Source organism: Molossus molossus, unplaced genomic scaffold (genome assembly GCF_014108415.1).
Source record: "Molossus molossus isolate mMolMol1 unplaced genomic scaffold, mMolMol1.p scaffold_m16_p_11, whole genome shotgun sequence".
Taxonomy (NCBI): Eukaryota; Metazoa; Chordata; class Mammalia; order Chiroptera; family Molossidae; genus Molossus; species Molossus molossus.
In genome coordinates this window covers 41844035-41870817 of record NW_023425346.1, presented here as the reverse complement: position 1 = coordinate 41870817, position 26783 = coordinate 41844035, and the positions used below count along the sequence as shown (strand labels likewise).

General features: G+C 39.6%; 1 protein-coding gene across 1 annotated transcript in view; it reads left to right on the top strand.

Annotated features, from left to right (window-relative positions):
- Positions 1-26783, top strand: part of PLA2R1 (phospholipase A2 receptor 1) — a 113511-nt gene that overhangs the window by 28700 nt on the left and 58028 nt on the right. Inside the window, exons 4-11 of the mRNA XM_036254539.1 lie at positions 1085-1258; positions 4913-5026; positions 5526-5669; positions 8662-8856; positions 10644-10801; positions 13794-13892; positions 17254-17366; positions 25106-25275. Coding sequence (XP_036110432.1) covers positions 1085-1258; positions 4913-5026; positions 5526-5669; positions 8662-8856; positions 10644-10801; positions 13794-13892; positions 17254-17366; positions 25106-25275 — 1167 coding nt within the window. The remainder of the gene's footprint in view (positions 1-1084; positions 1259-4912; positions 5027-5525; positions 5670-8661; positions 8857-10643; positions 10802-13793; positions 13893-17253; positions 17367-25105; positions 25276-26783) is intronic.

Here is a 26783-nt window from a genome sequence, read left to right as displayed (position 1 = left end):
CTTTCATAAGGGTATCTAAGTGTTATGGGAAAAAGAAAACAAAAAAGAATTCATTATCAAATAAGTATAAAGTATACCGAATTAAAGTTAAGCTGTTTGTCTACTGCAGAACTGCTCAGAGCCTTTAAGATGCTAATGTACATTATGAATTTCTCAGAAGAAACTACATAGGCATTATGTCCTGAATTTTCCTGGGGAGCTCTTGAAGTCGTATCATCGTGTGGATCACACTGGGGAAAGGCTGTTCTAGATTTTAGCAGATTGCCGACCATCACTTACACTCAAGCTGTAGCATAGTTCACATTTTCTACATTGTGAAATTCTTTGGCTGAGTTTGATTTCAGGTAATTATTGTAGCTGCTTAGTTCACCTTAGGTTTTGGTTTAAACTTTTAGCAAAAGCATCCAAATTAGGTCTTCATTTTCAATAAATTTTAGATTTCAGATCCACATTTTATACTTTATTAAATTTACTTTTAAACATACTATGCAATCGTTGGTCAGTGTTTTACAAGTAGATTTTGCTTCTCTTCTTTTTGGCTGAAAGAAAGTTTTAAAACTAAATATCAGTTTTCCTGTTCTCAATGTTTATTTGAAAACTGTTCTCTATAAACGCATATTTCAACAGTACCCCTTTAATTTTCCCTAACATTTTGGTTTCGGCAGGGAAAGCCTTTTGAAACAACAGTTGCGGTTACCTCAGATAAACCTTTAAATTTACACAGCTTTCTGTATAAAGTTCTAAATGACTGCTTTTTAAAGAATTCAGATGTTATTTTTCACAAATCCTTCACTTCTATTTTCTTCTCTTAAAAATGGCTTCTATTATTTTCCCAGAAAGGATTATTGCAGCTCTTTATTGATCATTTCTAGAATTTCTTTTAAATCTTGAAAGAGTTCAACCATAAAGTACACATGGGATAACAATGCAGATTTCATCCTAGAAACCTAATCAACAATCAGTAAGGCACTGAAGGTTGAGAGGCTGCAATTTGGAATCATTCCATTCAAATTCCTCCTAGAAGTATATTGCCATAGAGATAAAATAAGATTACAGTTAATGTTTTGATGGCTTTTGTTTCCAGCATCTGCAGAGGTGGGTTGTGATGCTGTCTGGGAGAAGAATCTCAATTCCCACATTTGCTACCAGTTCAACCTGCTTTCTTCCCTCTCCTGGAGTGAGGCACATTCATCCTGCCAGATGCAAGGAGGTGCTCTACTAAGCATCGCAGATGAGAGTGAAGAAAGTTTCATAAGGAGTAAGTAGGGGGACATTGATATTGATACACTTAAAATGACTGTTAACCATTACGTCCAAATATGCAAAGATATATTCTGGGGAAAAAATGTTCCTTGGAAAATAATTTTATTTTATTAATATGGCCCAAACTCACCACCCAGAATTTTGACCTGAACCTCTCAAGTAAGTGGATCTGGGAGACTCTGAAACTTAAGTACAAATTTCTGAGTTCTTAGCCATTTAGTTCCCATTAATAAATAATCAAGTCATTCATTAAGTAAAATCTTTCCTATTACTCACTGTGTGCAGATATGTAGTAGGCCTTCCACGGGATTTCAAATAACTTAAAATTTAGTGGAGAAAGCAAAAGCACACTCATGGTAACTAACAATATAAGAGAATAATGTACGATGTCAAAAGAGTTGTGATAATGGGCTGGGACTTGTGTTTCACATAAACTCTCCTCTTATTTCTCCTTTAAAGGTTAGATGTGTTTGTATATGTGTATGTAAAACTTTTTGAAAAATTTGGAAACATCTGAAACTGTCACAAAATTAGTCACTTTCATTAAAATTTCTGACACAGTTTTAAAATTATATTGCATATGTAGTACATATTTATTCTAGAATAATTTTAAAATTTCATGTATACAGAAAGAAAAGCAAGTCTCCCATAATTCTACAAACCACATAGAACCATATTTTTCAACTAAAACACAAATGCATGCATATGTACATAGTATCTCTGAAAAATGTTATTGAATAAACATAGGAGGCAGCTGTTTCACTGTGGTTAGGAGCATGGACCAGAGAGCCGCCTGCCTGGGTTTGAATCCCGCCTCTACCACTTACTAGCAAGGCTACCCAAGCAAGTGACTTAACCTCTCTGTGCATCAACTTCCTCTCTCTATCAAATAGAAGTAATAATAATGCCTACCTCTTGGCAGTGTGGATTACATGTTATAAGGCATGTGAAGTCTTAGAAAAGTGCCCGGTACACACGACAAACAGTCCATGTGTTAACTATATGACAGCCATGCACACAGTGTGGTAATATACTCATTTATCTTCATATGATGAATGTCTGTCCATGTCAATAAAATAAATATAGATATACATAGCTAGGAATAGATAGATACAGTTATTTATTTTGTTTTATTTATTTGTTGCTGTTATAAACCATCCCCGCACAAATCTTTGTGCACATATCTCCAATGACTTCTCTACCAGTTTGTAGAAATAGATTCACTGGGTGGAAGTAGAAGCATATTTTAAGATTTTTGAAAGTTCTTAATATCTTCCAGAAAGATTGTAACAAAGGTATGAACAGTGCATTCCTGCTCCTTTCCCCACAGACATGCAAAAGTGGAAAATTACCACGAAAACCAATTTGAGTGGGTCATATATCAGAAAACACCCATTTCCAAAGTCATTGTTAGCCCTTAATGTTTTTTATAGATAATTCTACATACCACTTATGAATTACCATTGTTCTCTATCTTGACTGTCAATATTTCTAATAAGAGGGTTTGGACTTACTCATCAAACTTAAATAACAATTAAAAATAAGATATGTGAGAGATTTTTATTTAAATATCACAATTCTATAATTAGACTGGGGACTGTTTAGGAAAACAGAAAAATCTGTTCATAAATAGAGAAGCCTGTTCTGATCAAGGTATTTTTTAATAATGAGAATAGGCTAGTGCTTTTTGATATCACTGAACATTAACTATGGTATAAGGAATTATCTAAGCTTTCACAAATGCCAAGGAGGGAAGCGATAAACCACAGAACTTATATGCATGTATGCATAACCGATGGACAGGGACAACAAAGCTGGGGGTGGGGTGGGAGAGGATAAGGAGGAGGGAGTCAATGGGGGAAAAAAGGAGAAACATCTGTAACAAAAATAAATTAATAAAAATAAATAAATAAATAAGGAAATAAGGAAATATCCAAAGGAATTTAGGTTTGAGTTTGTTACTATAAAATTTGAGCCAATTTAGTTTTAATGTAAAATAGGTAAGAGTTAACTAACAATTAAATATTTTAAGTAGATTATTTGAAAATGTCACTTGGCACTTACCCCATTTGAGATGTGAAAATGTCTCTGTTTTGTCGATCCATCTTGCATTCTGCCTCCTGCTATCAGGATGATTTAATCAGGCGATGCCATTGAAAGACCTAACATAATCAACGTTAGGCAGAGACTCCATGTTAATGCTACAGGAATTTGGAAAGGCAGGGCCCATGAATGTTATGCTGTTTCTGTTTAGTGATGTCTGGGCTCTCAAAACTATAAAGCACCCTTTTCTCTTTCCTTATTGTGTTAGGTTCTTCCAGTTGTTCACTGTTGTATTGAAATGTCCAGTCACAGAGGATGATGCAGACTTGTTAAGTGAATACACTGACCCCTATAATGGATCATCCAAACTGAGGCTCTTTTGAGAGTAAAACCAGCTGTCATTATTCTGGAACTACTAACATAACATAAAACATGAGTTTTCCAGGCAAATTGGAACATAGAGTCACCCTTTTTATAATTCTTATCTGCCAGGGTCTCAGTCTCAGGCAAGGCTACTGCATCTGGTGCCAAATAAATTGGGTTCCGAAGCAAATGAACCATGAGAGAACAAGGCTCTCCTTCACAGATGAAAAGATTAAATGGGTAAAGAATGTCAAATATACGATGGCGGGTGGAAACTAGACTTTTGGTGATGAGCATGCAATAACATAGATATCAAATTATAATGTTGTACATCTAAAACTTATATAGTGTGTTCACCAATGTTCCCTAAATAAATGAATAAATAAGATTAAATGGCAATATTTGAAAGTGTTAAAAAATTAGCCACTTTCACTAAAAGTTTCTGACACTTTTCCCCCCAAATTTTATATTACATGTCGTACATGTTTATTCTAGAATAATTTTTTTTAAATTCAGGAGCACAAAAAGAAAAAAAATAAGAAAGATTTCCCTTAATTCTGCAATTTTGATATCCCTATTTTTCTGCACAAGCATGTCAAGGCACGTGTTTATACGTAGCACTTACACCCAAAATGGCACTGAATGCAAACATGAGGAGCCGCGGCACAGTGGTTAGGAGGAGCCTCAGGGCCAGCCTGCCAGGGAGACTTCTCAGTCTGAGTTGAAGAATCATTTGCATCATGCATGGCGCTTAGGTTCCAACCTGCTATGGATCCCTCTGGGTGCCCTGGTCACTTGGATCCAGACGCCTCAGCTGGAGTCCTGAGTCTCCAAGCTGAAGCCACCAGTCACATGTGGCGAGAAAAGAAAGACTTTCTGGGAGTGGCCCTGAACACTTCCTCCTCCACCCTCTAGAACCCCTAAGTGCACACAAATGAGATGGCCTCAAATTCGTAACCATGCACTCTTGGATGGACCGAGAAACACTGAGAAGCAGCATTTCTAGGTGCTAAAACACATCACAGCTGCGCTGGTGCGCCTTCAGGAGACTGCCATGCTTCTCGGGACCAGGACAGGCTGGCGTTTTGCTCTGCAGCACCAGGGTGAGATTAGCACTTAAACCCATTTCTGCCACAGGCTGGAGTTAATTTCTGACTCCGTGCTCCAGGAACAGAAAAACAAGAAACAAGTGTAACATTATTATTATTATTATTTTTTAAACTCTAATTTCTCTTCATCTCAGAGCACCTAGGGAGTGAAACAGTGGAAGTGTGGATGGGTCTGAACCAGCTGGATGAACACGCTGGCTGGCAGTGGTCTGATAGAACACCGCTCAACTATCTGAACTGGAGCCCAGGTACCTGCCGCGTTTTATTTACCTTCAACAGGTGGCGTCATCCCACAGCCTGAAACAGCAGCGCTTCCTCGTATTTACAAGGCCTGGTATTTTGAAAGTGGTTTACAAGAAATGTTAAGCCTGACTTAATTCCTGTAAGGCTTTTCCAGATAAGGAAATGGAGGCCAAGAAGGTAAGCTGTGTATTTAGCCAAGGTTGCAGGAGGAATTGGGTCAGAGCCAAGATTCTAGTCAACTGTTTTAAAAATAGCCACAAATAGCAAGCATGGTTCTCTATTTTAAAAGAATAAAATCAGCTGTTGCCGACTTTGGGAAATTATTTCATTGTCATGCCTGGACTTCCAACTGCAAAGTCATAAATATAATAATTTAATGTCTTAAGGGATTTACCCTATATGCCAGAGAGAAGAGTTGTCTCCTTGATGCTAAAACTATATTTCAATATATGTGAAATTAACTGCTTTTGCTTCTAATATTAAATACTCACACTGTATTTTCAGAAATAAGTTTTGGGCCATTTGTTGAATATCACTGTGGAACATTTAATTCATTTATGTCAAATGCCTGGAGGAGTCGGGACTGTGAGACCACCTTACCTTACGTATGTAAAAAATACCTAAACCACACTGATCACGAAGTAGTTGGTAAGTGTTTTCATTTTAAGTTGTCCTTACGAGTTGCTTACTTGTCCTTTCAATATATTCAAAGTCCTCCAGTTTTTATAATAATTCATACTTTAAACTTAGCAAAGCTACTTTTGTGTTTGTAGGAATAAAAATGTGTAACAACACATGAATTTAACAAATGCGTTTAGGTTTTTACTAAAAACTAAAGCAAAGTACCTAAGCATATGAAAATATTTTTGTTTTTCAAAAATTTGCGTTCTTAGTCATTCTGCATTATAAAAACAAAATATGCTTTCTTTTCAATTGTAGTTTTGAGTTTTATTGATAGTTGCCCTAGAAAATTAAATATAAATTAGGAAACAGTTTTATAAAATTATTTACTCCATCGATTTCCTATCACACTCTATGTCTTAATAAGAACACATCCTCCTCCTGAAATAATATACAAAACTTTTAGGTGTAATGTAAATACTACTTAATTACAATCTAGTACCTGGAAGCCCAACTATTTCTGTTTTTAAGGACTAATACCTCTTTTCGGTTTCTGTGGGAATTAATATCTTAACTAAAAAGTAGAAATAAAACATAACCATCATTAAAAGAATCACAACGATGCTTAACCAGCATAATCAAAAACAACTCTAACCCTTGCTAGTACACTGCTGGTGGGAATGTAGACTGGTGCAGCCACAGTGGAAAACAATGTGGCGTTATCTCAAAAAATTAAAAATTGAACTTCCATTTGACCCAGTGATCCCACTTCTAGGAATATACCCTAAGAAGTCTGAAACACCCATCAGAATGAATATATGTTCCCCCATGTTTGTAGCAGCACTATTTACAATAGCTAAGATCTGGAAACAGCCCAAATGTCCATCAGTAGACAAATGAATAACAAAGCAGTGGTACATATACACAATGGAGTACTATGCAGCTGTAAGAAAGAAAGATCTCTTATCCTTTGAGACAACATGGAGGGACCTGGAGAGTATCATCCTAAGCGAAACAAGACAAACAGAGAAAGACAAGTATCATATGATCTCACTTATTTGTAGAATATAATGAACATAACAGTCTGAGGAATGGGGTGGTCCCAGAGATGTGGAAGTGGGGTACATACCGACTGATAATCCCCAGAAGGGGGGGTTGGGGGGGAAGATAAACCACAGAACTTATATGCATTTATGCATGAACAATGGACATGAACGACAAAGCTGGGGACAGGATGGGGAGGGAGGGGGAGGGGGGAATGGGTGGGGGAAAAGGAGAAACATCTGTAACAAAAATAAATTAATTAAATAAAAAAATAAAAAACAACTTTAGATTTAAGATAATAAGCTGCATTATCATGTAAAAATATTATTCCTTACAACTAGGCTTTAACTTTTTTTTTCTTTAAGCAGCTAAGCCTAAGGGTATTGTAGAATATGAGGGCAGGTTAGAAGCACTGTGACAGTTTTTAATGTAGAAATTTTTTTTGTTATTTCAATAATGAGCTGAAATCCCTCTCTTCCTATCATTTTCCTTTCTCAATTTCTTCTTTCTTTGTTCTTTCTTATGCCTTCTTGCACTCTCTCCTGTACTTTTTTTTCTCTTCTGTTTTATTTACTCCCCTGATCTACTCACTGAGGCCAGAGACCAGAAATGAGAGTAACTCAGCTGAGTCTGTTTGGAGTAGTTGCTGTTGCTTCAATTTCAGCGTATCCTTTTGATGACCCAGGCCAGATTTCCGAACTGCATTCCCAGATCCCCGGGTTCTTTGCTGGGCTCCACCTTTGCTTCACTCAGAGAAGCTCCTATTTTCTCCTTTTCTCTTACCTGTAGAGTGAAGTGTAACCTCCCCTTTTTAAAAGGGGTCCTGTGACTCTCTTTGTAGGTTGAAAACCACTTGAGTAAATGATATCTAAATGTTCTACATTCTTCCGCCGTGGTGCTAATTGCGGTCAGAGTCCTAGAAGGAATTTTAAAAGAACGTTATAATGAACTGAACAAACTGATGAACAAAATTAACCCGGAGACATAGGGGTGGGATACAAGCCTCAGAAGAGGGGGAGTTGGGGGGGGGGATAAACCACAGAACTTACATGCATGTATGCATGACCAATAAACATAGATAACAAAGCTGGGGATGGGGTTGGGAGAAAGGGGAGAAAGGTATCAATGGGGGAAAAATGAGAAATGTCTGTAACAAAAACAAATTAATAAATAAATAATTAAATTAAAAAAAAAAGAACATCTTGTTTCCCAAATAGCAGTGGAATTGTAACTAATTAAATGAGTGCTTAAGGGAGGCACTCAGTTGTGGTTAATAAATAAAATAAAAATGCTACCACCAGGTTGGGGACAAGGTCCGGGAAGAAGAGAGCCGGCCTTGCCACGCACACCACTGTCTCCCCTCCAGTCAAAACATCACGGCAGCCCTGTCCCTCCCATCTCACCCAGAGCTCCTGTGAATCCAGACGGCACCACAGGCACTCAGACTGACCCTGAGGATGAAGGCGATTTGTCGTCTCTACTGTAGAGGAAGTGGCCAGAATTTCAGCTCATATCTGTCCCCACCTGCATCCTCTACATAAAATACCATTTAAATTGTGGTTTATAACACTCCTTTTTCAGTGTGTAAAATTTTTTGAAATGGAGAACTCTTTTAAAATCCGGTAAATTTTATATCTAGCCCTGACTCTCGGCTTTGACTGCGTGACCTTTACCAAGTCTCCTTCCTTCCTTGTGCCTTCGCTATCTCATTTGGAACACGAAGCACTGAGATCCATCAGAATCTAATGATTAGATCCTAGATCTAGATCTGGATCAGAGATTGGCTCCTTCTCAACTCTGAAGGTCTAGAATCCTATCATTTATGTTAATGTTTCATATGTGTTCTGTTTTTCAACATTTTAAAGTGATCATATTCTGATGTTGCTATTTACATTTTTATATTAAGAATAATATGTATATGAAGAGTCATGAGTGATGTGGAAAATGACATTGTTTTTGTTGTTGGTTTAAAAAGAAAAAGATGCTTGGAAATATTATGCTACCCACTGTGAGCCTGGCTGGAATCCCCACAGTTATAATTGCTACAAACTTCAGAAAGAAGGAAAGACCTGGAATGAGGCTCTGCATTCTTGCCAGTCTGATAACAGTGCACTGATAGATATAGCCTCCTTAGCAGAAGTGGAGTTTCTTATGACCCTCCTTGGAGATGGTGAGTGCCAAACATCTTTGATTTAAAAAGTATGAAATAAAATGTAGTAACAGTCTTTATTAGCAGAGTAGAAAAAAATTAAGCAATTTAAAAGTGATTATTGCCTGGCTCAGATGGTTGAGCATTGTCCTGTGCACCAAGAGGTCACCCGTTTGATTCCTGGTCAGGACACATGCCTGGGTTGCAGGCTTGATCCTCAGTAGTGGGTGTGCAGGAGGCAGCCGATCAATATTTCTCTCTCATCAATGTTTCCATCTCTCTCTCCCTCTCACTTCCTCTCTCTGAAATAAATAAAAACATTTTTTTTTTTAAAGAGGTTATTCATGGCACATATATCTGAAGTTTCTAAATAAAACCCAGGAGTGCAAATTCATTGGATTTTTACAAAACACATGCTTAGAAATTTTTTAAAAGCTCACATATACCAGATATATTAGATGTTTTTTATGTTTTTTAAAGGGGCAAATGTCATTTCCTGAAACTTGAAATAAAAAAAAACCTAAACCTGTAATTTAGTTATATGGACACTAGATAGCAGTGATGTGCTGCAGTCATGTAATCTAAGCACTAAAGGGGAATTGCTTAGACAAATAATTGGATTTAAGTAATGTTAGCCAGTGAAAATATATCATTTATTTAGTGCGGTGGCTCTCAAGCTTTGTGACATGTTCAAGAGTTCCAAGTTTCCAGGCCACCAGCTTTAGCACATCAGAGCATGTATTTAATGGAAAATTCTGCCAGGAAATAGTGAAATCACTGACTTAGAGTACATTTTTTAAATGAAATTAAAAAAAAAAAAATCTCCACACCCTGTTCCGATGATCTCTTCAAGTTAGGTTTCAGTTTAGGAGGAAAACAATCTGTCTCTGTCATTTCTCCTCACCCTTCCCATTTGCGAAGAAAAGCGTCCGGTGGCTGTCTCTCTCTCAGTGGGGGCGCCTGGACCTCTCTCAGCCCGTAGGGTCCTTTCACCCCACCTGGGCTGTCTAACTTTATTTCTATTTCAGGCAACCCATTGCTCCCATTTCCATGCTTTTAACAGTTTCTGGTCCCTTTTCCCATGGCAGAGAGAGAAAAGAAGGAATGTTTCATAAAGCTAGACTACCATTAAAAGTTATTTTGTGTGTGTGCCCTTTACCTAACCCAGCACACCTCCCTAATTTTTCTTTCTCTAGGCAGAAAAAAAAAAAAAAAAAAAACAGACTTTTTAGGTCTACTTTTCATACAGTAGCAGGAACTAGAGTCCCGACCACTTGACTTGCTTTTAAGCATTTGCCCTGGCTTTGGCTTCGGCTCCCACTCTGCCTCCCTTACCAGGCCTGTATCCTGCACACTGATAGTATGGTATACGAGGAACGGGTTTAAGCAGGTTTTTTGTGTGTTTTTTTTCCTTTATCGTAACCCAAGGATATTCTCTTTGCATTTATCTTCAGATAGAGTGGGAAGGAGAGAGGGAGGAAGAGAGAGAGAGAGAAACATCGACATGTGAGAGACACACCAACTGGTTGCCCCCACAAGACCCCAACCGGGGCCGGGGACAAACTGCAACCCAGGTACATGCCCTTAGCGGGAACTGAACCTGGGTCTCTCTGTTCCACGGGCCGACGCTCTAACTGCTGAGCCAAACTGGCCAAGGCTTTAAGCAGGTATTTTTACCGAGAGTTAAACAGGTTCCATCACATGAAGAAATCACTTGCAAAGTGCTATATTTTGGTAATTGCCCCAGTGTGATATCTCCTTTGGCTATAATAGGATTCTTGTAAGTAAATTATCTTTATCTCTTACAGAAAACGCATCAGAAACATGGATTGGTTTGAGCAGCAATAAAACTCCAGTTCGCTTTGAATGGTCTACTGGCTCCTCAGTCACCTTTACTAATTGGCACACACTTGAGCCCCAAATTCTTCCAAATAGAAGCCAGTTATGTGTCTCAGCAGAGAAACTGGTAAGTTTAGCTTTTGTTCAATGCTCTTTGCTGGACTGGTATTGAGGGCCACCTGCACAGGACTTGGGCTGTGCGGGGACCAAGACAGGCACGGTCCCTGCTCCTCCTGGGGCTTCCTGCAAGGCAGTAAGTATGTACCCGTAGGGAAAGACAGGGGCATTATAGTTGCCATGATAGCTTTGAGGAAATGGGCAACATGATGGTCGGGGCAGCTGCTTCAGGTAGAACTGTCCGGGAAGGGTCTCTGAAGAGGTGACAGTTAAGCTGGGACTTAAAGAACAACAATAAAACCCTCTTGAAGAGCAGGGAGAGTGACATTCCAGGCAGGGCGCACTTGGTGCAGAAGCCCAAAGGCGGGCCAAGGCCGGCCGTGTTTGATCATCAAAAAGACGACCAGTGTGGCGACAGGTGTGGATGGGGAGGGGGTGGCAGCAGATGGGACAGGAGAAATTCAAAACTGTGAGGCTTTTGGGTCCCGTGTAGGAAACACTATCAAGCTTCAAGGAACTGAGGTGACTGGCTGGGCACAGAGAACAGATTGGAGAGACACCAGTCTGGAGGCTACTCCGGTGGTTGAATTAGTGTAGTGAACGTGGAGACAAGCAGACAGATTCAGCAATCCTCTGGCAGACAGGAAGTATTGCTAAATGAGATGTGGGGGTGAAAGACAGGTGGGTTTTTCGTCTGAGCAAATACGATCTTGGTGGAGGGTGGTGCCATTGTCTGCAGTGATGAAGATGAGGGGAGGACTTAGGTGTTGAGAGATTACTCTGGAGAGTGATGGCTTTTAAGCTTCATTATCTCCTTAACATAAAAGGCTTTCAACAGAGGGAGCAACCTCTGAAAATTGTGAATCAGTGGAAAATCTTGCTCTTTTCTCCACGTGAAGGTAATGGTCCCAGTGGCCTTACCATCACACTACCCCTGTCCTCTGGTCTCTCGTTTATCTAAAACATCTGAGTATACAGAATTAGTTTAATGCCAAGCCATTTGAAGGGTTTGTTATGTGTTTAGAATAGACTTACTGTCTTTGATCAGATAGCTGCTGAACTTACTGGCCGAGTCTGAGGTTATTGCACTGTGGTAGGCATCCTCACTCCTTCGAACCAGGAAACACTGTATCAAGTTCCTCCAAAAAGCAGTTTATTCATGTTCCTTAAATAGCTTGTGCCTGCTGAACATGCAGAATGTCTCCGCACTTGTGCTAAGGTGCTATCTCAGAGTCATGTGGGAGGAGGGACAAACAATGACCTCTCTAAATGGTTGTCTTGGGTCTCACTGCTGAAAGCCACCATGATTCAATCTACAGTATTTGATGCTTTGTTGGTTCATTAGTTCTGCTATAACAAAGATGACCTTCATTTCCTACAGCCATTCTCCTGTTTTATTTGTGACAAACATGGGCATTGCCCTCAGCATGTTCACAGAACAGGAGCCACCATTTGGACAGAGACATTTGTTTTCAGAGAGCAAGGACAGGTGTGAACATCGCTGGGTGTGGCGGGACAGCGCTGCTGTCAGTGTGGTGCTTTGTGGCCTGATTTTTGTTGGCTCAGTAGCTCCTTAACACAGTTGATATATAAAAAGTAACATTTATGCCCTGGCCGGTTTGGCTCAGTGGTTAGAGCATCGGCCCGCAGGGCAGAGAGTCCCGGGTTTGGTTTCTGCTAAATGCATGTACCTCGGTTGCAGTTTGTCCCCAGCCCCGAATGGGGTCGTGTGGGGGGCAGCCACTCTATGTGTCTCTCACATGTTGATGTTTCTCTCTCTCTCTTCCTCCCTCTCTCCCTCCCACTCTATCTGAAAGATAAATGCAAAAAAAATGTCCTCAGGTGAGGATAAAAAATAATAATAATAATAAATAAAAAGTAACATTTATTCCCTTGAAGTAGAACTCAATATGAATATAATTATTATAATTAAAAAGTTACCTAAGCATGGTTGAACCCCAAATTTGAATATGAGAACCCAGGAAACTATGTATTCATTCATCCATCTACCCAGTGGTTATTAAGCAGCTACAGTGTGCCTTACACGCTCCTGTAACTGCAGACTCGGGGGCGGGGGGGCACAGCTACCCTCACAGGCAACCGGGTCAGCCTCCAGCTAGGATGCTTCTTAGCGTCCTAGAAGGGCTCCATACTCCCCTAAAACTCGGCCTGCCTGAAATGCCACCTAAAATTTGAATTATGTGGTTTTAGCCTATCGGTCTGATTTGTATTAAAATAAAAAAAGTTTGAAAAGGAGGATAAAATCTTACTCTGTTAGCAGCCGTACTTCCCACTTAGAAGCGGATAAAGAGAGGAAGCAGCATTCTTACCAGGGCAGCAGAATGGCCTCATCTGAGTGGTCGGCCCCCAGACCAACAGCATCACCGTCACCCGGAAATTTGTTAGAAATGTGAATTCTCAGGTCCCCCCTGGGACTTACTGAATGAGACACCGATCACGGGACCCAGTCATCTTTGTTTTGGTAACCGCTCCAGGTAACTCTGGTGCAGACTGAAAATTGAGAATTACTGCTGGAACCCATCGTTTACAAAGAAAAACCGAGGGCAGCTTAACGTAAAGCCAGCTGAGCCTGGCACTAAATCCTAGCTCCAGGTTTTACTGACTACAGGTCCGTACGCAAAGCATTAAACCTAACCTTTCAAACGGGGGTAATAATGCAGACCTCACAGGAACACTGAGATCATGTATGAAACTCACCCAACATGAAGCCTGCGCACGTCCAGAAGCATTTATTGCTGCTTGCTCCTGCCCCGCGTCCGGACGGCATGCCTTGCCGGGTCCCATGCTGGAGTGAGAGCAGGGCCTCCCGCTCAAGTGGAGAGAGACACCCAACCCTTTCTAATGACAACACAAGGTCCTAACACAGGACTCCATCCTGAAACACTTATTGTTAGTCATATATTTGTTCCAAATAATTGGTGTTGCCTGTCAGCATGAGTAACAGGATGTGTTCATTCATCTTGTAATATTCTTCCCCTCAGGAGGGACACTGGAAAGTTAAAAGTTGTGAAGAAACCCTTCCCTACATTTGTAAGAAAGCCGGCCGGGTCCTTCCGGACTCTGAATCAGGCTGTCAAGAGGTAAGTGCCATTAACCTTGTGATTTAGGTGCAGGGACTTCGTAACTTAAAAAATGTGTTCACCATCAACTTAAAGTGCAGCTATCTCCCTCTCTCTCTCCGGCCTTTGTTTCCTCTTCTCCCTCTTTCTCTCCCTCCCCCCCATCTCTCCTCCTTTTATCTAAATGTGGGCTACTTTGAACAGACCCAACAATTATCAGCCAGAGTCACAGGAAGGACTTACAGCTCTGCAAGGATCTTCTCGCCATCCTCTCCAACCTAAGATGACTTTTCTTTTGAGATAAGAAATGTAAATGACACTCTCTACCATCTGTAGAAACAGTCACTGGCAGGGGGTGCTCCCTCTCACGGGGGTTCACAGGCTTCCCAAGGGAAGTCAGAGTGAAAGCCAGTGCCTTCCTCCAAGCAGGAAGGTGAACGTCCTCATTCCAACGCTTGCTTTCCTGTTCACTTTTCTTCAACATTGGACTGGATTACAAGGGAGAGAAGTGTATGTTCACAATATATTCATTATTTGGGAAAGGGATAATACAAATACTTTAGTATTTTAAGTAATAAAGCATTTTCAGTACTTTAATTTAAAAAACACTTAATACACCCTGCCAGTGTGGCTCAGTGGTTGAGCGTCGACCCATGCTCTAAAGGTCGCTGGTTTGATTCCCGGTCAGGGTACATGCCCATGTTGTGGGCCCGAGCCCCAGGGTGGGGATGTAGGAGGTGGCCAAGTGATGTTCCCTCTCATCAATGTTTCTATCTCTCTCTTCCTCTCCCTTCCTCTCTCTCTCTAACATCAATAAAGAAAAAAATTTTTTTCAAATAAAAAACGTAATACTTTAGGTTTAAATTTACAAGATAGAAAATTATGTTTTAGATTTCTTAAAATACATTTAATATCCTTTGGCAGGAAAGTTACCAAAAAAAAATCTACTTATCGGTGTCCTCAACACATTCTCTCTCTCTTTCTCTCTCTCTCTCTCTCTCTCTCACACACACACACACACACACACACACACACGAATTTGGATTTAAATACTGGAGATTTTTAGATTGTATGAATGTCAAAATTTCCCCAAACTGGATTTTTAAGCAAACTTTGAATTATCTTCTCCTAATCCAATTATTTCTGTGCCAATTGAACAATAATTCTTCTCTCCGGAAACTGCACTTTATTTATTAATCAATGTGTACACATAAGAATCTTCATGCTCTAACTGAACGGGACACATGCTATAGGTGACATGTGCTGAACATTATAGCTAATGATTATAATTCCTGAATTAGTTATGACTGATCACTAATCTACTCTCTATCTAAACAGAAATATTAAGAAAAAATGTGTCTCACAGTGTCTTTCAAGCAATTCAACATGTTTCATGTTGAAAGGACAATTAACTTCTTACACAGCAGGAATAGCACTGATGTTCTATTCCAACTTTGTACGCCGCTTCCCTGTTCTGGCCAGAACTGCCAGTATTTAAAGCTTATGAGTGCAGACCCAGTTCTCTTAACTTTATGGCAAAATTCCCATTAATTGCTTTTATGCATCATCAGTCTACGAGTATGGTTTCAAAAGGTTCCTTTCTTTTACACAATTGCTTCAATGTAATTCTCTAAACAGTCTGCACACACAAAATTAATTTATGAAATAAATCTTGATAATTTCAAAGAAAAAATAATATTTACTCTCCCCTCTGAGTCACTTTTGTTGGGATTTCACAATATGAGCAATCATTTCAGTATTATCATCATCATTTCATTTAAAATGAAATGGTGCCTCATGTGCAGAGGATATTCATGGATACAATCATTCTTCCACTTTCATTATGTGCTCGAAGGCTTATAGTGAAGAGTCTTTGTTTTTCTGGTTATTACTGTGCCACATTTTTCGAGCCTGTTTAGTCTTGGATTTTTTTGTTTTGCTAAGCAGCCTGTGATCTAAAAACTACTAATTAAGAAAGAATATTTGGTCAGAAAAATCAAATTGCCAGGCTTTCTCCACCCGGCCTTCCAAATACAAAACCTGGCTGCCCTGCTGGGCGTGATCCACCAGGGGTTCTGGCTGGAGCTGTGGGTGACTCACTGGGAAGAGGCTGGGGGTCAACGGGAAGGGAGGGACTTCAGAGCACTTGCCACTGGCTGGCTGCGGAACTCCTGTCATCCACACCTCGTTGACCAACATGTTTTGAACTAAACTAGCTAATTTCTAAACTAAGATTTTATTTCACTTTACTGCAAGACTGAGAATATAGCAGAAATCATTTGACAGCCGATCAAATTCCAGCAAGCATGGGCACGACACAAAGTGAAGTATATTTTAAAACTGGTGAATACGTGAAAATGATATAAGTGATGTGATTTTATAGTGTTAAAGGAAGAAGAACTAAAATAACTCAGTTGAAATATGGAAGACTAATGAACGTCCGTCCCCTATACCATATGATTTTAAAGAACAGAGCAGCCTTCCTTGCTCACAGGGCTGAGCCACGGACCACGGCTGTCATTTTGGTCTGAGTGTCAAAACTTGCTTGCTTTCTCTTTAGAAGGCTAACCAAGTGATTTAGGAATCATCTTTACCAAAAATATATATATTCTGGCCAATCTCTATTTGGACGTGTTATGATTCAGCCAAGACCATCCTGGATTGCATCAAAATTGGGTTCCAGGTCAGCTTACGCACGAGTCTGTGACTTTACCCAAGTCCCTAACCTCAGCGAATCTCAGTGGGATAACATGAAATAGCAGTATGAAAGGAAGCTGGAAAAATATACACTGTGATCTAGATACATATGTCCTCTTTGCTTATACTGAGTCTCTGTCTCTATTCTGAGGAGTCTGCCTGCATTGTCTCCTTTGATTCTCACAATGCCCCATGGATACTGTGATAGTTTTACAAAGGAGAAAACTAAGACATGGAGAGATTAAATAAGGTCACATGGGGGTGGAACCAGGATTCAAAGCCATGCATTCTGTCTTCAGAGGCAACACTCTTAATTTCTACCAGCTTGTAGGAGCCATTTGTATGAAATTCTATATGTTTTAACCGTGTGTGTGTGTGTGTAAGAGAAAGAGAGAGAGTTCTTGACAAAGTGTCACTTTATTTCCATTTGCTTTTAAGATTTTAGGTTTTGGGTTAATAGAAATGTTTAGGTTTTAAGAATTAAATCTAGAAGTGACCATAGCTACTAGCATTACCAGATGGAATAAATACAAAGCTATCAAGACAAAATTCAAGTTTTGAATTTTGGGTGGGTCAAAGAAGAAAGTAAGGTAAGTAATAAATGAGAATATAACAAAAAAGATCTTTTATAAAAAAATTTAACTAAATTAGATTATGTCCTTAATTTTCCTTTTTCTCTTTTAAGGGATGGGAGAGACATGGTGGGTTCTGTTACAAAATTGACACAGTCCTTCGAAACTTTGACCACGCCTCCAGTGGTTATTACTGTCCTCCTGCGCTGGTAACCATCACAAACAGGTAAAAGAGAAACTTTCCACCAGAAACGTGGCTGTGCTTTGACATGAGGGCTGTTGGAATGATTAAATCTAGCCAGAATCAATAACCCATCGAAATCCAAAGCATACTGCACGTTAGGGTATTGGTATTTAAATTATTGACTGAAATGAATTTAGATCATATGATGTTATTCCTCAATTGATTTTTGAGCAACAAATAGTAAAATTTAAGGTGACTTTTACTTTTCATAAAGATGTATTTATTATCTAGCTTTGCTAATATATTCAGTTGCATTTAGATTTTATCTTCTATGTGTTTGTATTAGAAAAGAAATATACTATTTAGCATTACATTTTTAAAATTTAATGTGTGTAGCCTGGCCGGTGTGACTGAGTGGTTGAGCATCAACACATGCACTAAGAGATCGCTGGTTCGATTCCCGGTCAGGGCACATGCCCATGTTGTGCGCCCGATCCCCAGTGGGGGGGCATGTAGGATGCGGCCAATCGATGTGTTCTCTCATTGATGTTTTTATCTCTCTCCCTCTCTCTTCCTCTCTCTCCAAACTCAATAAAGAAAAAAATTTTTTTAAATAAAACTTAACGTGTATGAATCAGGTTGTGTTCTCTCCCCCCCCTTTTTTTTTTAGAACAAAAGTAAGTATAACTAAACTGGAGGTGTCAAATATTCACATGTTTGCCCATTGCTTCTTGGGTCTATGTTTGTTTAGAATTAGATTTCTCAGTGCACAGGTTGCTTCTCAGCGCTAAGAGAGAAATTGTGCCCTTTTGACACTCCGTACAATTCACAGCATGTCACTGATGTGTAGCAGAGAATAAAGGCACCAAAGGCAGACATGACCTCAGTGTCACTATCATATCAGGGGGACAGTGAGGCCTGTGGGACGGACTCCCCCCTGCTGAGCACAGAAGCAAGGCAGGACTCTTCCGTGGTTCCACGGGAAGCTCTACCTGCAAAGCAAGTCACTTGTTTATTTACTGAGGCCACTGCCTTTAAAAAGAGCCACTAATCCCAGGAAACAGGACAACTGGTGCTATGGTTTCATGTGACCCGTCACATGTAGTCTAACCTGCAGGAGGGAGTCCTGTATGCTTCCTCTGCCCCTCCCCCACACATGGGGAGTCAATGTTCACAGCCACCCACATGTCCTTCCGCTTCGCCTTCTCGATTTCTTACCTTCTTTCCCAGTCTGTCCGCCAAGCCAGGCAGAACTCTTCCGTGGTTCCATGTACATGCATGCACACATGCCCCCAGAGATAGATGGACAGCATTTGGCAAAATAAATTGTCCGGTGAAACATTTTGTGCTCAGGGAAACCCTTCCTTCAGAGTATAGCTCTACCCTTTATGTAGCTAGTGTTGTTTTTAGTTCTACTTTCGCCTTCCTAGAACAGCTACCGGGCAGGGGAAAAAGTCTTTACCCTCAATTTTTAAAAAATATGTTTTTATTGATTTTTTTTTGTTTTTTGGGGGGAGAGAGAGATAGAAACATCCATGTGAGAGAGAAACATCGATCGGCTGCCTCCTGCACACCCCCCCACCCGGAGATCGAGCCCACAACCCGGGCATGCGCCCTGATGGAGAATCGACCCAGGACCTCCCAGCCCATGGGATAATGCTCAATCCCCCGGCTGTCCTCAACTTCTAGTCCACCCAAAAGGTTTCAAGACTCCGGCTGGAAGTATTCCAGCGGTGGGGTGTCTGCCTGCTGAGTCAACATAGGGCTCTTTTCAGGGCCTGACCAATGAAACTGTGCTCTTTTGTTAGGTATTTTTTAATTAATTATGTTTCCATGGAAGAAAATAAGTCTAATAGTTTCACCTTTGTTTAATGTCTTATTCTTTCTCTTTCTCTGTGTGTGTGTGTGTGTGTGTGTGTGTGTTTGTAATGTTCATTGAGTGCCTGTCACACACCTAGCCCCGTGTTACTTTTCATATATTACCTGACTTTGTAACAATTCAGTACTCAAGAGTTTATTAAAAAATTATTTACTGGTTCTCTGTTTGGGGCGAGGCGCCATACTGGTGTGCTGTACAAAGTAAACCAAGGCCTGACGTGGTTGCCAGGTGCGACTCACGGCACTAAAGGCATCGAAACAGACACGTGAAACAAGCGAAGAAGGCAGAGTAGCACAATCCACAGATACACTCAAAGTGCCGTTACAGATAACCCATAGTGCCAAAGGGACCCAGCGAAAGGCAGAAATGTATTAGTCCAAATGCTTCATTTTCTAAACATCTTTGGGGAACTATGAAAATGATAGAAGGTATTTAGAAGTAACTGTTTTTATTTCCCCCAGTACTGGATATAAAAGTATGCTGTGAATATTTAAAATGTCATCTTTGACTAACTGTATTCAGTAGCTAATACTGTAACACAAGTAAGGTTGCTTTTGCCCCAGCCTCAGCCTCCCGGGCCCACCCAGGTGACCTTGTGCTGGCATGCTGCTCAGTCAGTCACCAGCCGAGCCCCAGCGAGGCATTGCCCTGGGCAGGTAACATACATGTGCACCGCTCTGCAAACATGTCTACATCCAAAGCAGTGACTCCAACATGAGATATGCAAGGTGAGGGAAGGAAGGGCCCCATACTCCTGATTTTTATTCATTCAGACTCCAAACAGGGAAGAAATAAAGACCTACAATGTACTACTCTTTGACAATACACATTCGAATATTTTCAACAGCATCTTTTGTCTGAGAAGGTTGGGCAGTGGACGGAAAGCCCCCCAGACCCCGGAGTGCCCACTAGCCGCCCTGGTAATCATCTTCTTCCATTACTGGTTTCCCTTTGAGCGAAGGCGCTCCTGTCGCTCACCAGCACCCAAGCTTGTAGTTGCTAATTGATTTTCCACTCTTCTGCACAATTGAGCGACAGGTTTGATGGGCACAATTAGAGCCACCTGCTACAAATTATTTATTTCTGTTGCTATCCAGTAACTGCTCCTGGTGTAGAACTTTTAACACTTCGTGAAACAAGAGGGAAAGAAAAAATCAGATCCTTACTGCTGAATAACAGAATTTTATTTGCTTGCTGTTACCACTTCTTTCTAAGCCTGGCCACTTTGCTTCCAGACAGAGACTGAATGCAGTGTTTGAGTTCCAAAGTTACCATGGATAATTGACTAAATGCATATATGTCTAAATCTTGAATCAATTGGTCATGGAACATTTGGTACAAAATAATCCAAATGCCATTCAGTTTTGTGAATTTTCCCAAAAGTGAGAAATCCTGCAATATCTCATTTTCTCCTAGGTTTAAATGTGCATTATTTTCAAGCATGTTTAAAGCTCTGTTATTTTTCTGCAACCACCATATCTCCCAAACATATCTGCATGAACTATTTTTTATTGTGGTAAAATACACATAACATAGAATTTATAATTTTAACAGTTTTTAAGTGTACAGCCCAGTGGCACTAACTATGTCTGCATTACAATGGAACTGTCACCACCCTCTATTTCCAAAACATTTTAATCTTCCCAAATTGAAATTCTGTACCCATTAAACAATAATTCTCCATTTCCACTCGCCTCCAGTCTCTGGCTACCGCCAGCCACCTTTCTGTCTCTATGAGGTTGACTACCCTAGTTACCTCATCAGCAGAATCCCACCGTAGTTGTCATTTTGTGCCTGGCTTATTGCACTTCACCTAATAAACTGCAGGTTAATTCATCTTGTAGCATGTGTCAGTTTGTCCTTCCTTTTTAGGGCTGAATAGTATTCTATAGTATGTATGCACCACATTTTGTTTATCTATTCATCCATCAATAGACATACAATGCTTCCACCTCTGTCTATTATGAATAATGTTGCTATGAATATGAATGTATAAATATCTTTTGAATCCCTGCTTTCAATTATTTTGGGTAATATACCCAGAAATTGAATTTGGGGTCATGTGATAAATCTATTCTTAATTTTTTGAGGGATCCAGTATACTCTTTTTTAGCTGCACTATTTTACATTCCCAACAGCCGTGCACACGGTTCCAATTCCTTCCCATCCTGGCCACACTTGTTCTTTTCTGGTTTGTGTGTGTGTGTGTGTGTGTGTGTGTGTTTTGTTTTGTTTTATAATAGACATCTTAATGGGTGTGAAGTGGTATTTCATTGTGATTTTGATTTTCACCTTATTAATAACTAGTGATATTGAGAATCTTTCATGTACTTATTGGCATCTGTATATCTTCTTTTGAGAAATGTCTATTCAAGTCCTTTGCACATTTTTTAATTGGAGGGTTTGTTCTCTGTTACTAAGTTGTAGAATTTTTTAAGTATCCTGGATAGTAATTCCTCATCTAAGTTATATTTCTCTTCCAGCTTTTTGCAAGAAACAATGTTCAAAAACTTAACATTTCTAGTTCTTGAGGAATGCCACCAGAAACTTCTTGCAGTAACAATCGTTATGTGCCTCCCATTTTAAAATTACTGATATTCTACTTCTACTCTGTATTTAAAAGAATGAGAAAGAAATTTATCATTTTGTATTAGTACAGCAATAGGGTCATTTATTTGAAAGTGGCATTAAAAATGTTAACAATTGTGTTATTGGGAGAAATCCCATTGCAATTATTCAGTTCAAAACTGAGTCCCTTCTAACCAGATCATTATATATAAAGACTACCACTGTGGGGTTTTTTTTAAATTGAAATAGCTCTCTAGTGAAGCTGTTTCCAATGTATTACTTTTTCAATCTCTTTTTTCAGGTAATACAAACACAATCATTATAGCATTGCTGTCTGCTAAGTATTGTGTTGTTCACAGATAAGAAACACCATTTTTTTACCTAACATGTATCACTGGCTTAAACTGATGAAAAAAATAGAATGTTCAATTAGAGACTTAAATATGAAATACCTCCTTTTGAAATATGTACTTTTGAAATACAAAATGTTTATTTTGAAATAAGAATATTTTTCACCCTGGCTGGTTTGGCTCAGCAATTAGAATGTTGCCCTGCGGGCCAGAGAGTCCGGGTTCAGTTCCTGCTAAGGGCATGTGCCTAGGTTGCAGTTAGCCTCTGGTTGGGGTTGTGTGGGTGGCAACCACTCAATGTGTCTCTCTCACGTCCATGTTTCTCTCTCTCTCTCCCTCCCTCTCTATCTGAAGATAAATGCAAAAATGTCCTCAGGTGAGGATTAAAATAAATAAATATATATATATATATATTTCTTTCAATGTATGCTAAAAATATGTATTCCTATCTTCTAATTGCATTTTTAAATAAAAATTTAATGTTTAGCACCATAAGCAACAATTGCCTGTCAAACATGGAAGTTCAAGATACAGTTTTCTTGCTTACACTAAAAGCGCACATTCGATTTCTTAATCTTTTAAAGGATCTGACTGGAAAAATTAATTTCTTTCTGATTCTAAGAATTATTTCCCTACAAAATTTGATTTTATAAGTAGGCACACATAAGTTAAATATTTTATCATTTGGGGTTTTTTTTTTTTAAGAATAATAAAAAAATGTTTACTGAATTCCTTACAGATTAACTTTATTCTAATTCAAATAATAATACAAAACCATGTATATATGATTATTCTTTGTTCCTTAAATCATAACCTTTGAATTAAACAACCTCAGTGAAAACGAGCAGAAAGGCCAGATACGAGAAAGTGGTGAGCATTCGCAAACGAAGAATTCCCCAACACAAGGCCAGAAAAGCCTTTGACAGTCACCTGCTCTATGACTGTAAAGCCAAAGGCTTTTGACCCTTTTAGTATTAGAAACCAAATAGAGTGATAAAGAAGATATAATCTTCCCTTGTTTCTTGATCAGTTGGAAAACAGACCCTCAAGAGACTGCATGCTGGTATCCAGAGTTCATTTCTTAGAATATATGGTTTCAAAAAAAGATATATGTGCTGAATCTCTTTATTAACAATGCCACCTTCTAAACTGGACTGAGAAAACTAGAGTCCTGTTTTGATTTGAAGGTTTTAGAATTTAATGTGTGAGTATTATATGCAACTGCTTAAAAATAGATACTTGCCAATTAAAAAGCGGAAGGTTTCTGTTGTTTTAAGCAATGAGAAATGGAGATAAAAGAGCAAATCAGAGTGGACTAAATAAATCTAAAACCAACAAGGGACAAAAGCAAAATGTTGTCTTGAATAATGATACTAGAGTCCAAGTTCACAGACAACGTTATTTCTCTCCATTATCTGATCTATGCCATAGTACAAGGTAATGGAAGAAGCAGCAGTGCCCTTGGGTTTCTAGAAGCAGCACGGTGGTGGTGGTCCTGGCATAGCCTCCCTGGTGCGGTGCTTTGCTGGCCTCTTAGCACAGCAGTTTCAGGCACTGGGCATGTTAACGATACAACTCTGCCTCGGAGGGGAGAAGGTTGTGAGAGCAAGAAACCATGGCAGTATACGGAAAATGACAACAGCACCTAGACTATATTTAGCTTTATCTACTCTCCTTTTGAAGCACCTTTACATAAGGTTCTGCTGCTGCAATCTGGTTAAAAAAGAACTTTTCACATTTTAAAAGTGTGCTAGTCAGATATTAACAGGTACCTGCAGAAGATACTCAATAAAGCATGATAACAGTCTATACGCTCTGCCAAAGTGAGGGTCACGGACACCTGAGACCTCTGACTGTTGCTAGTGACAATCATAAGGCGGTTTAAAATTTTACTTTGTGTTCGTTTCTCTTTCTCTCCCCTGTTTCCTTTGAGACTCCCCTTATCTTGAATGACCCCATTGCTTTTGCTTCCCTTTGCAAGTTAAGGATGTGTGGTAGTGAAAAAATCCCAAACTGGAAGAAAAAGTCTCGTTTGCTTTCTTGTGAGGTTTCCTGGATCATTTCATTGGTGCCTTCCTTTTCCCACTGACTCCGCAAGTCTGGCTCCAAATCACCACCGTATGAAAGGTTTCTTCGAAATTTTATATGTACTGAAAATAAATTTTACAAGGTCGTTTCCAGCTTAGCTAAAATTTCACTGCTAGTTAAATTTTAATACATTTTTCTCATAGGTAGTCATGTGAAAGCAAACATACACGTTTTCTATGTTCTGCTTCTGATGCGTTTGTGTTGGAAAGGGAGCATTTCCCCCAATCAGTGAACACAAACTCATCCAGCTGTTGGGAGAAAATATTACTGGCTGTACTTCCTTGGATTTGTTCCTAGGGTTTTAAATTTATCATCGGGGAATTTGCACATCTGAACAAATTTGAATAAGTCAGACACTTCATGTGCCTGTGAACACACTGATGTGAGAACCTCCAATCTCAGTTTGGTTCTCACCAGGCAAGTATGGAGGGTGGTCCATGTGACCCCCACTGGCAGACACTCACTCATTCAGCAGATCATAATATCCTTCCTTCCCCCCTCTACCGACACGTCGACGCATGCACATTATGGGATGGCGTGTGCTGTGTGGCCTGATTGCAAAATTGGGACTGTGGTGTTCAAAAAAATGTATTATTGCTGGCTTTGTGGACTTCACCACCTACACTTTGAAACAGGAGCTAAACTCTGTTCCTTGAAAGAATTAAGCCTTGTCTGTAAGAGTCAAATTCTCTTCAGTCACGGATTTCTGGAAATTGCAATGACATTTTGCATTTATTAATAATGTTCAGGGTCCTTGGGTATTTTTCTGCCCCCTGTTCTAAAGAATTCATGAGAAATGTTTATTCTGGTGCCATTCTGTGCACCTTATTATGTTTTAATGACATTTTTTATTGCTTGGAAACTTACTGTAACCATTTCCTTTTCCCCTTTTTAAGGTTTGAACAGGCTTTTATTACCAGTTTGATCAGTAGTGTGGTAAAAATGAAGGACAATTATTTTTGGATAGCTCTCCAAGACCAGAATGACACCGGAGAATATACTTGGAAGACGGTGGGGCAGACGTCTGAGCCGGTGCGGTACACACACTGGAACGCACATCAGCCCCGTGAGTAGAGGGGACTGTGACACCACCCTTCCCTCCTGTTTCCTTTGCTCCAAACTGTTTCTACCCCTTGATCCTCCTTCTTTGATTTTTCCTTAATGTTCTCTTAATGCGTAAATCAACTAAAACGATTACCACAGGTTCTCAGCGGTGACATATGGCTGGCCATTTTTAAAAGTATAATCCATATGAGTCATTGAAGTGTTCAATGTGTAATTCATTGCTCAAGGCCACACATGCCTTTATTACCAGAAGTCCAATTTCTCCCTCTTAAATTCTTTCCAAGAATCCCAGGGACTTAGTCAAGACTAGTTCCTGATACTTCACAGCGAATGGGCACAGTAAAGGGGCACATGTGGGTACATTTAATCAGTTCGGTCTCCGCCATGTGACTTGCTAAGGAATGCCGGCCCATTATTTAGGTAACATTCTTGTTAGTCCGTCTCCCAGTGGATTTCTGAGGTGTCTTAGCAGGATTCCAGAGTCACAGCTCTACCAGTTCCCCCTTGTGTGCCCATCTCTGGAGCCCAAAGCAGGAACTGTGCCAGCTTAGCCGGTTCCAGGTTTTAGCCACAACCTACACTCCAACCAGCCCCTGTGGAACAAGCCTTGAGCCATTGTATTAAGCTTAAATATAAAGACACATATAGATTAAAAGTAAAAGGATGAAGAAATGCTAACATGATTCAGAAGCATTAATTTCAGACAGAACGGACTTCAGATGAGGCAAGTTTGCAGCGATAAAAGGGACATTACATGACGATGAAAGTCAGTCCTCTAAGACGTAGCAATCCCTAACGTGTCTCCACCTAACCACAGAGTGACAAAATGCGTGAGGGAAAACTGATAGAACTGCAGGAGAAATAGATAAATCTACTATTATAGTCGGAGACTTTAACACTCGTCTACGAGAAATGGACAGATCCGGCAGGCAGAAAATCAGTAAGGACAAAGTTGAACTCAATCGCACCATCAATCAATTAGATATAATTGACATCTTTAGATTATTTTATCCAACAACAGCAGGTTACACATTCTCCTCAAGCTCACATGGAACATTCTCCAAGACCACACTCTGGGCCATAAAACACACCTTACCAAATTTAAAAGAATAGAAGTCATATACTTTCTGCTCTCAAACCACAGTGGAATTAAACTAGAAATCAATAACAGAGAGATAGCTGGAAAATCCTACAATACTTGGAGATTAAACAACACAATTCTAAATAGCACATAGGTCAGAAAAGAAATCTCATAAGAAAAATTTACAATATTTTAAACTAAGTGAAAAAGAAAATAAAATTTATCAAGATTTGTGATATGCCGAGAAAGCAGTGTTTAGAGGGAAGTTTTTAGCATCAAATGCATATATTAGAAAAGGAATCTCTAAAAGCAGTCATCTAAACTTTAGGAAACTAGAAAAAGAAGAGCAAATGAAATGCAAAGTCACCAGAGAAAAACAGAAATAGTAAAAGTTAGAGCTTAAATTAATGAAATTGAAACCAGAAAAT